Source organism: Pinus tabuliformis, chromosome 9 (genome assembly GCF_031772625.1).
Source record: "Pinus tabuliformis cultivar Carrire ecotype Pingquan chromosome 9, CPIR1, whole genome shotgun sequence".
NCBI lineage: Eukaryota > Viridiplantae > Streptophyta > Pinopsida > Pinales > Pinaceae > Pinus > Pinus tabuliformis.
The window spans coordinates 280796504-280807241 of record NC_142307.1 but is presented as its reverse complement, the minus strand read 5'-3'; the positions used below and the strand labels follow the sequence as shown (position 1 = coordinate 280807241).

Below are 10738 nucleotides of genomic sequence, written 5' to 3'. Positions count from 1 at the left end.
TTTTGAAAGGTTGAATAAAAGCTAGTTCCTTCTGAGGAAATCTCCACCATTATCACACCTTTCAAATACCTAACAATCCCTCTTCATGGACATAGCAAAGCCATTTCCACACAAAAATAATCCACACCATCTCTCCCTCTATCATCCATCTTCTCAATGTCACCATAAATATAATACTAGGCATTGTTCTCGGCCTATGTAACATCTTGGTTACAATCCCATTTACATGAGTCGTCAATATGAAACCCAATTTATAGGTAAGCCGCCTGCACTCCTCTCTGTAAACATCGATTTTCATAGTGGGCATCTAAGGTTGGCTCATGGGAGTCGATATCATTTAAACCCCATCATAGATGGATTTTCACATTTCCATGTTCATCATCCAAGTGGGGGGATCCGTTGTCCCCCAAATTTAACTCGAATTTAACTCACACGTCACCCCATCTGGGGATATTGAAATATTTCACTGGAAATGGATATTATAATATATTAGTTATGGCAACAATCAATTTTTCTCTTTTTAGTTATTAATATATTTTTTTTATTCCATGTGTCAATTGTCTATGGGGTCTTCAATATATGGTGATCGAGTGTGCTATTAAGGCACTCCTAGATATTAAGTCACTAGTTCAATTCCCCACCCTATTCGATTGTTATTCGTGGACATGGCCATGATGTAGCCTCACCAATGCCAAACTTACAAAAAAAAAAAATCATATGTCAGAGAGAGAGAGAGAGAGAGAGAGAGAGAGAGCTTAACTCTAGATTCATCATAAGAAAAAAAGGATAAAGTCCCTTGATGTGAAATTTTATTTTAGATTTAAAAAATAGAGGAGATTTATTCTAGTATGTTAGTGTAATCTCCTTCTAAAGTAAAAAAGTAGCGGCATTGAATAAATGGGACCCTCCCAAGGCTTTATGAAGTCACAAAGATTGATGTTAGAGAAAGAAATTATCAATATTGATAGGAAAGAGGGATAGGGCATAACCTTTATTACAATATGCTAAATTAAAGATTTCAATGGTCTTTGATTTGAACCTCATTTGTTATATGATTGATATGAAAAGATATGATAAGGTACTTCTTACTATGATCTTCCTATTTACCTTATTCCTTATTTAACTTTTGAAGTGACCTACTTGATGGTACTCTCTAGATTATAGATTATGCTTACCAAAGTCAATGGATCAAATTTATCCAAAACACACACACACATGATCATTTAAATTTTTGATGTAGCCATCCACAATTAAAACAACCGTAGCTCCATGTAGGTCCATGTCAATCCCTCATCGATCAAGTAGCCACAAGGATCAAATCCCTTAAGATAATCTTTAATCAAATTTTTATACTTTAAAAAAGATTTACACCTCAAACTACCAATCAATTTATTTTAATGCTTAATGAATCTAAACTTAAAATAAATCTCAACTAATACAACAAATTGAAAATCATATATTAAAAAATGAAGATTAATTTTTTAAGTATCTAATTATAAAATTATTCAAATGAAATTTTAGAAATTATAAATTTGGAAAATGACACATTACAGTCTCCGTTTAAAAAATTTAAACACAGGGTAGTTATGTATTAAGCTTACAGACAATATTGAGTTAAGCTTATAACTTTAACTTATTGGTAGAGAGAATCATATCCACATCGTTCAAATAGTTAAAATGACAAGGAAATGTAAGTATTCTCATTATGTAGATAAAAACACACAAGAAATAATACATAACACACTGTGTATGCAATAAAATACGGACTTTGAACAACTGACAAACTCTTGAACAATGTTCCTTTAAATCTTGGGCAACTCCAATTAAAAAAAAGCACTTTAATAAACTGCCTAACAGAGCTCCCTTGAATCTCGTGGCGCAGATTGAACAGTCTCTTGTTAAATTGCTTTTATTTTACCAACCGAAATGGCATAATACAATCAAGCAATCCCTAACAACTTCTTCACATCATTCTGTACACATCAAATGGAAAATATCAGTAACTCTTATTACACAATTTTATACTATGAATTCCTTTAATATCGCTCTAAATGTCAAAGTTTGTATGAAAAGCGACCAAGCAGATAACGAGCAAATCTGCATTAGATGATATATGGAACCAAGAAAGGGTGTTTTCCCAAATACCTCAATACTCAATGGTGACGTTGTTGGTGCATATCGTTCAACAACATTTCCATCTTTGTCCACCAAAAACTTAGTGAAGTTCCACTTTATTTCCATCTTTGTCCACCAAAAACTTAGTGAAGTTCCACTTTATGTCTTCGCCAAAAATCCCACCTTTGCTGGACTTCAAGAACTTGTACACAGGAGCTGCACTACTACCATTAACTTCCACCTACATTACAGAGCTGCCAATTTAGCACCCAGGATCTCAAGAATCAACCAGATGGATTGGGTGAGTTTAAATGAATCCTCTTATTGCAGAACAAGAAGAATTAATATGAAAAGGTATAAAAAACAGAAATAAGATGCAGACCTTGTCAAATATGGGAAACTCTGCTTTAAAACGAGTGCAGGCCACTTCTGCAATTTGTTCATTGTCACCTGGCTCCTGTCCACCAAACTGATTGCATGGGAAAGCTAGTATTTCTAATCCTGCAAAAAGGTTGTTATTGAAATAAAATTGACCAAGGATAGGCTAATGAAGTGTGACAACAGGAACGGGAGAACTGAACAGAACGAGAAGTTGGTTAGAAATAACCATAATACCTTGATCCTTGTACTTTGCATACACTTCATTAAGCTCGGTATAATTAGAGGTAGTCAATCCACTACAATAAAGGACACAAAGGCCACAATTCTTAAAGTTTATACATGGGATTAACTTCAGTAACAAAACAAACAAATAGCCCTGACTGATCCATCAATATTTTGTTCCTCACATATTTATACAACCAAATCTTATAAAAGGCCTGACTTGACAAAATTACATAGCCACAAACACTAAAAATTCTTTCCCTTTTCTTTCTAATTGCATAATTTATATCCCATATGAAACTGAAGCAAAAAAGTAGAATTACCATTGAGAGGCAACATTGACAATGAGTAAAACCTTGCCTCTGTAGAGGCTGAGATCCACATCATTACCCCTAATGTCCTACATTCAATTTAACACTGTCCATTCAGGATCTCATATGCAGATGGGTGTACAGATGATAATATCAGAGAGAGCAATTCAAAGCAAAAACTTAACATGAAAGTATAAGTTACCTTGACTGTGAGGTCGTGGACCGAGGAATATTGTTGTGATGAGGTCCCAGTCATGGCTGTGAAATTACAGGAAAACCAACACGAAAATGATCAAAATCTATATTGAGTTCTCTTGGTTTAACCCAAAAAGAAGAGCGTGGGAATGATTTAGTATTAGCAGAAGCTACAAAGTGAAGGACATGAGGGTTCGTGGAGAGTATAAGAGGTTTATATAGGAGTGCTCTGAATCTGGGTATTGCAGAAAATGCACGTGGAAGAGTAAAGGCCGGAGGAACATAGTCGGTCAAGAAAATGGGGATTTAGTGTGTGAATGGAGATATGGACATTCAAGCAAGAGTGGGTCCTTGTTTGAGTTTTTGAAAAAAGAGTGGTGGCATCAAACAAATGAAGGTGGTGTAGATTAGTTGTGGTTTCGTGGGAGTCTATTACCATCTGCCACACGGTGCTTAAACATCGCCATCCTGACAAGGTGCAAAATGATGTCGTGTTTCCAAAAACGTGCTCTCTTTGATCTTCTAGATAAGCTTTTCCAGAAAACTAAAAAAGTTCCATGACATCCCAATATGTGTGAAAGAATATGATAATGTATTGAGATGAAAGCTGGAGATTTTCCACCATAGTTGAAATGGGTAATGTGTTGATGTTTAAATGAATAAGAATTGAAATTTTAATAGAATAGTATAGGCATTATTTACAAAGATCATAAATTTGTTTGGATTTAGATTTTTTTGCTTGAATTCTATAAAAAAACAAAAAAAATCAAAATGTGGGAGTGTTTGAACTTTTGAATTCAACACCATCAAGAATCTTTGGGGTACTCAAAATCTTGAAGTAATTCATATTTTCAAAAATTTATGCCAACTTTTATCATAATCTTTGCTAGAATTTCCATTATTTTCCAGACTAATTTGTGGGCTCTTTAGACTACGCAGATTAGTATATAGGAATTTTTATTTCTGAATTTGTAATATATGCAACTTGTAAATGGTTAATGTTTACTAAAATTATAAAGTATTAAATATATAGTAAAATGTATTATTTAAATAGTATATTATTATAAGATAATTTAGATTTTTAAGTAATTTTAATAAAATAAATATTATTTACGCATAGACAATTGTAATTGAATATAATTTTGAGAAAATGAATTATGATAAAATATTTTGATATTTTAGTGTGGGGTTGATAAAGTATTAATATTGTTTTCTTTTAAGCTTTAGGAATTAGAAAGTCACAATAATTATATTTTCTAGGTGGGTTTTAATGTCCAAAAATTCCAGTTCAATGGGTTAGTTTGAGTGGTTGAATATTCTGAATCACACACTCTTCCCAAATTGAATCTTACTCAATAGTAAAAAGCTTCTTACTTTTTACTCTTAAATCTAACTTTTTAAAGAGCTTTTTCTTAAAAAGAAAAAAATATATACTTATTTTATTAACTTTATAACTTCCTTATTTGTCCATAGGGCATAGATCAAAGTGTTTTGTTAAGGCACTCTATGGTGTAAAGGTCAAAAATCAAACCATAGATAAGGGTTGGTGTGACCAAAGCGGAGTCTTATCCCTAGGTAAAGTCTCACAGTACCTAACAAACAAACAAAATGTTAACTTCTTTATTTCTTAACTTTATAACTTTTTTATTTATTAACTTGATTATTTCTTTGTTTTATTAATTTCATAACTTTATTAATAATTTTATTTGTAATTTAATATCTCATATGTGAATCCTTTTATTTATGTATTCATGAAGAAAACTTTTAAGTTTAATTTTTTAATATTAAATTAAAATCATTTCCATTTCTAATATTAAATTATTTTTAATAACTTATTATTATTATTATTAAATTTTCATTTTTTTAAATCTTTAATTTAACATTTTTTTAATATTTTATTTTTATGTATTTTTGATGATGGATGAAATATCAACTTGAAATATTAAACATTTCAAAAATTTCTTCGTAATTTATTTTTAAAAAGTTCAAACAATGTAACATGGAGTTCACAAGTGACATTTAAAAAACATGAATAACAAAAAAGTCATTGTCATCCATAAACAAAATATTTCAATGTGTGCGTATAAAGTTGATATTGATTTTTGTTTGTAAGGTGAATATTCTATTAGCTGGAATAGCAAGTAATTACATCTTGAAGCAACTTTTCCCTAGTAGTCTCTCGCTAGGGGGACCTGACAATAACCAATAAAGAATCCTCCTAAGAGAGGATAAAGAAGTCCATAAACAGAGAAAAGAAAATAGACAAACATTATATCTTGAGATATGAGATGAGATAAACTTCTTGTCAAGAGATACACCAAAAAGGACAAAAGACATGTACATAGAGGGTTACAATGAAGGGTTTGAATATGAAAAAACAATCTGGATAGGTGCTTTTCCTTTCTCTTGAGTAGAGTTTCCTATGGGAGGTAAGTCAAGGTGTTATTCGATCTAATCTAGTCCACAATTCACATGATTCGAGTGGTTGTGCATGCGCTCTAATTAGTGGGGTGCATCCTCTTAGTGCTCTCGTCTATCTAGAAGAGTTCTCCACATAATAAAATTAAGTTGTCAATATAGTTCAATTGTCTTCATATATTGGTTGAAGTACCCTCTGGTCTTCCTTTTTTTAGGGATCCAGTCAACCCATTCAACTAGTACTTTTGACTCCGAGAGTGACGATATGTATTATGGAGGTTCACTCTTTGCTCTAGTTATTTCCTCTTGAAATAGATTAGGGGTCAACTCCCTGTAGCAAGCAACAAGATCCTGTGCATTGTGGTGCCTACAATATTTCCCCCTTTGGGTCTTCTCCTGATAATATGTTACACCTCTTCTAGCTCTAGCTATTTAAGGTGGAATCTTGATTGTATTGGTCTTAAAACAAAGTTGATGACATATAGATCAATTTCTATACCTTTATGTTTTCTAGATATGCTAACTACCCTCAAACAGTGACACTGTAAACTTGGTACTTGTCTAATAAGTTCCCTATAATATTACCAATATTGATTATTTATCCACATGGAACTCGTCTTTAAATAAAATTCTTCTTAATTGTTAGTTGGTAAGATCTGTTGGTTTCTCTTTCCAATATTTGTCACTTGGGGACTGAAATTCCTTATTATTTTTATGATGGGTAGTGTTATATGCACTCAGCTAGAGGCATACCGAAACTTTGCTAGCATAAAAGGTGTAGCCTGATTTCCTGAATAATGAATCAAGGATGACTAAGAAGTATCTCCTTGGTTCCTACTTCCAACAAAATTAACTCTACACCCTGCAAGACATAATTACAGTGACCCTTGATAACACTCAAACACTTAACAGAAAATGGCCAGAGTTGAAATATGGTCCCTTGTACAGAGGGAGAGACCACAACACCAAGAAAATTACCCTTCTCTACAAGACTATTAACACAATCCTTTAATTTCAGACAACTATAAATAACTAACATAAATCTAGTCCCTTTTACAAAGGTAGAAATGACAAATCCAACATAATTGTATTTCTCCATAATATTTTTGACAAAATTTTTCGCATTCAAATAAATATGATTAACGAAATAGTAAAAAAGGGTGAGAAATTTACATCCATGATGAGGAGTCCTTGTGTCACAATATGATGGGTTTTTTCGTAGCAAATTGTTTGAGAATTGTCACCAGAAACCTTTCAACTCAATTTTAGAAGCCTCTCTACTCATAGAATTTCATATATAACCCTTCCATAAGCCAACTCCCATTCTATTGCAAGCATGTATCAATTTTGTAGGAACTTGCCTCTTCCTTAGCCATTTACCTCCCCAGAACCAAGAGATTCCATGAGGCAGTGTCGAGGGAGGGATAGGATTACCAATCCACCACAAGGTTTTCTAGAGAAGTTGAGCAGAAGCTAGCTCCTTTTGAGGAAAGCTCCACCAATCTTGCACGTTTCTAATTCCTAACAGCCTTTATGCATGAACATACTAGAGTCATTCCCACATGAAAACAATCCATACCAACTCTCCCTTTGTCATCCATCTTATCAATGTCACCATAAATATAATTCCACACCTTGTGCTCGGCCTGTGTAACATCATGGTTGAGGGTTTGGGAGCAATCCCATTTGCAAGATTCATTGATCTAAAACCCAATTCACAGGTGAGCCCCCTGCACTCATCTTCGTAACCATCAATTTTCATACTGGGAAGTTAAGATTGGCTCATGGTATTTGATATCATTTAAACCCCCTTATAGATGGATTTCGATGTTTCCATGTTCATCTAACAAGTGGGGTGATCCATCCCCCCAATTTAACTCACACATCACCCCATCCAAGAGATATTGAAATATTTTACTTCAAATGGAGATTAGAGTATTTTATTTATGGCAACATTCAATTTTTCTCTTTTTAGTTATTGATATATTTTTAAATTCCATGTGTTATATATATATATATATATATATATAGAGAGAGAGAGAGAGAGAGAGAGAGAGAGAGAGAGAGAGAGAGAGAGAGAGAGTGAAAAAAGGATCAAGTCCCTTGAATTGAAATTTATTTTAGATTGAATAAAAATGAGGAAATGTTTGCACCTCAAGGGATTTGATCCTTCATATTGCATAATAGATTTGGAGTTAAGATAGATCTATGCCGATATATTGGTACAATCTCCTTCTACATAAAACATACATGTTTTCTACTCATATAATAGATACCTGATAAAAGATAATTAATCCTTCAAAACTAAGGGGAATAAGCATAAAATTTAAAATTTAAATTTAATAAATTTAAATCTATTAGGATAACCACCATCATATAATATACTTCACCACATTACAAAAGAAAGCATTAACAAAAAGGAATTTCGTCACAAAAAATACTCAATATTTTATGTGAATGACTAATATTGTAATACCTTGGTTTAGACTCATGGAATATATTAGATCAGATTATAAATAAATTATAATGGTTCTATGAGCTTAAATAAATGATTTTGTGTGTAAATGATGTAAATATGTTTGCATGTATTCTTAGGTGTAGAGATCAAGGATAATACTTAACTAGCGAATGGATATACATGATGGAATTATGTAAATATACTTATATAGGCCCATGGTTACTTTGAGCAAGGATGCCATATTAAAATCAAGCTAGGGACATATTAATGTTGGAATATAATATATAAAGATCCAAGATTTACAGGCAACGAGAATAGTAGGGGCTATAATGCCATTAAAAGGGAATAGAAGAGGGAGCCTATACGAAAGTTATCATTTATTTCTATGTGTCAGTCTAGGATCTCATTTTTTATTTCTCATGTGCTTTAAGTGAATCCATCCAACTCAATTGACTTAGAAACTCGGTCATTTGATGCATGTAGAGGTTGGTGTGGAAGTCTTGTCACATAAGTATTGTAGCATGAGTCAAGTACAATTAATGGGAAGCGTAGCAATACTTTATTCTCTTAGATAAAAGAAATGTCAACCATGATTCTCTTTAATTCGCTCTCATTGTTTTATTCACTTTATGATTCTAAGACACACATTAAATTGAGACACACTCATGATGCATTCTCCCTTGCTAACCATTAATATATTTAGAAATTGACAAAAAATTGCACGAAGAAAGACGAATCGTAGACCCTGGATCACAAAAATGTGGTTGTAGGGGAGAAAATATGTTGGGAAAGTCTGGAATCATTCACCCACGACATATTTTCTACCCATTAGATGCTTGAGAGATAATTGTTATTCTTGCAAGAATTTCCCATAAAGAACTCAATTGATTGGGCCCTTTCTAACTACAAGAAAGGGAATTAGAAGTGAAGTATTTCCACAAGGAACTATTGAGAAAATAAATGAAATATCATATTCATGTTCTTTATGGGAAAGGAAGAGAAATCCATGGTGTTAGATGATATGCTTCGAATGGTCTATAGTAACCGTATTAGTCAAGCCAAGAGAGAAAATGGATTGGGTTGAGTGAGCTAGAAGTGAGTAGCTTAGTTTCTTTGGCTATTGAAAAATGCAACAAGAAATTCTCAATTTTATTTTTCCTTGATTAAATTGAGAAAATTCAAATTTCCACATCAGCAGACAACTTGGATGCAGTTAATGGAGGTGGAATTGCTCTTGTCACTCAATTATCTTAGTAAATTTGAGTTGGAGGAGTTAGAGTTCATTTAAGCATGTGTGATTACTAATTTGTAGAAATCAAGGTCATTTATTTCAAGTTGTTTTTAGTTAAACTAATTCTAACTATTGGAGGAACTAATGGAAGGTCTGTTATGCAATGGGACTTCAGCCAAACTCAATGATCATCCAGTTAACTAATCAATCAGCCCAAAATAACTAGTGCATGTAGAGAATCTGAGTTCCCCGACTGTGGTGGAGATTCCAAGGCAGTGTAACATCAATTGTATACTATTCTTGAGTGTACAGGTTTTTCATGCAGTTAGATGATTGACTTTCGGAATTGTGCAATAATTTTGGAGGAATTTCCTAAATAATAGGGACCTAATTTTTCAAGAAGTGTGCAAGGAAATAAGGGCTCAAGTAGATTCTTAGTGAGAAGAGAGATAGATTATTCACTTGCAGGTTGTGCTCACTTGAGAAAAGAAATTGTAATACATCTCTATTCATCATATTAATGCAAGGAAGCAAAGGGGATTTTAGCAGATAACCTTCCCCTTGAAAAATATTGTGTGCATGCCTGTTATTTCTCATTACATGTTTGTGATTGATGTTCTAAATTGTGAATTGGTTTTCGCAGAGCAATAGAGTAGGTTTGTGTCTTGTGATTTTGATTAAAATTTCATAAGCAATTGCAAATATAAATCATAATTTGTACATGGCATCAGAGTCAGCTTCACATTAGAGCAGGAATTTTGAAGTTGTTTCTCAAGAGGGTCAGATTTGTAGTTCAGTGTAGCAGGATCTCTTCAGAGCTAAGAAGATGACCTTCAATGGGTTAAGGCTAGAGTATGCCTTGGAAGGCAGCTCTAATTTCATTGCATGGAGGTGGTATTGGATGAAAAAGGATTTCAAGAATGCATCAAGACAAATATTGCAAAACCACAAGCGTATGATGTTGAAAATGCAACAAGAAAATCCTAATTTAATTTTTTTCTTGAACTAAATTAGGAATAAAATTGTAATTCCACATCTCATGACAACTTGTATTAGTTAACTAAGTTAATTTGACTTAGTTGGCTCAGTTAACTCAAGTTGAGGGTCTAACTTGAGCCATGTAGAGTGTCTCCTAATTTATAGGAGCCCTGGTTGAGTTTATTTTGACTTGTAATTAATTAATTCAATTTAACTTAGTTAAAGTCAGTTAAACTAGTCCCAACTGTTGGAGGAACTAGTGGGAGGTCTAGTAGTGTGGTGTTGCTTGCAGTGATCAACCAATTAACTGGTGATTCATTCATAAATAACTCATGCATGTCAGATCTGAGAGTTACCCAGTTGATATTGGAGTTCAGGGACAATGTACTATCAATTTTATAATCATCCAAATTGTATAGGTGGTGCATG

At 33.0% G+C, this 10738-nt stretch overlaps 1 protein-coding gene across 2 annotated transcripts; it reads right to left on the bottom strand.

Annotated features, from left to right (window-relative positions):
* Nucleotides 1-1672: 1672 nt before the first annotated feature.
* Nucleotides 1673-3427, bottom strand: LOC149148255 (putative phospholipid hydroperoxide glutathione peroxidase). Of its 2 annotated transcripts, none has more exons than XM_089441964.1 (7): nucleotides 3232-3427; nucleotides 3042-3118; nucleotides 2731-2792; nucleotides 2498-2616; nucleotides 2279-2356; nucleotides 2146-2235; nucleotides 1673-1973 (listed from the first exon to the last, which is right to left on the bottom strand). In XM_089441964.1, the coding sequence occupies exons 1-7, from the start codon at nucleotides 3283-3285 to the stop codon at nucleotides 1941-1943; spliced, it is 513 nt and encodes a 170-aa protein (XP_089298090.1). In that variant the 5' UTR covers nucleotides 3286-3427; the 3' UTR covers nucleotides 1673-1940. The 2 variants fall into 2 exon arrangements, with proteins under 2 accessions (XP_089298090.1, XP_089298091.1); XM_089441965.1 differs by having other exon boundaries at nucleotides 2146-2214; nucleotides 2252-2356; nucleotides 3232-3314.
* Nucleotides 3428-10738: the final 7311 nt, after the last annotated feature.

Excerpts from the sequence above, each read along its gene's own strand:
- LOC149148255 (XM_089441965.1), bottom strand. The coding sequence starts at position 3,285 with ATGACTGGGACCTCATCACAACAATATTCCTCGGTCCACGACCTCACA. Across the intron at positions 2,357-2,497 it reads AGTTTCCCATATTTGACAAG|GTGGAAGTTAATGGTAGTAG; the intron begins GTCTGCATCTTA and ends TCTGTAATGTAG. Across the intron at positions 2,215-2,251 it reads GGAACTTCACTAAGTTTTTG|TTTTTGGTGGACAAAGATGG; the intron begins GTGGACAAAGAT and ends AACTTCACTAAG.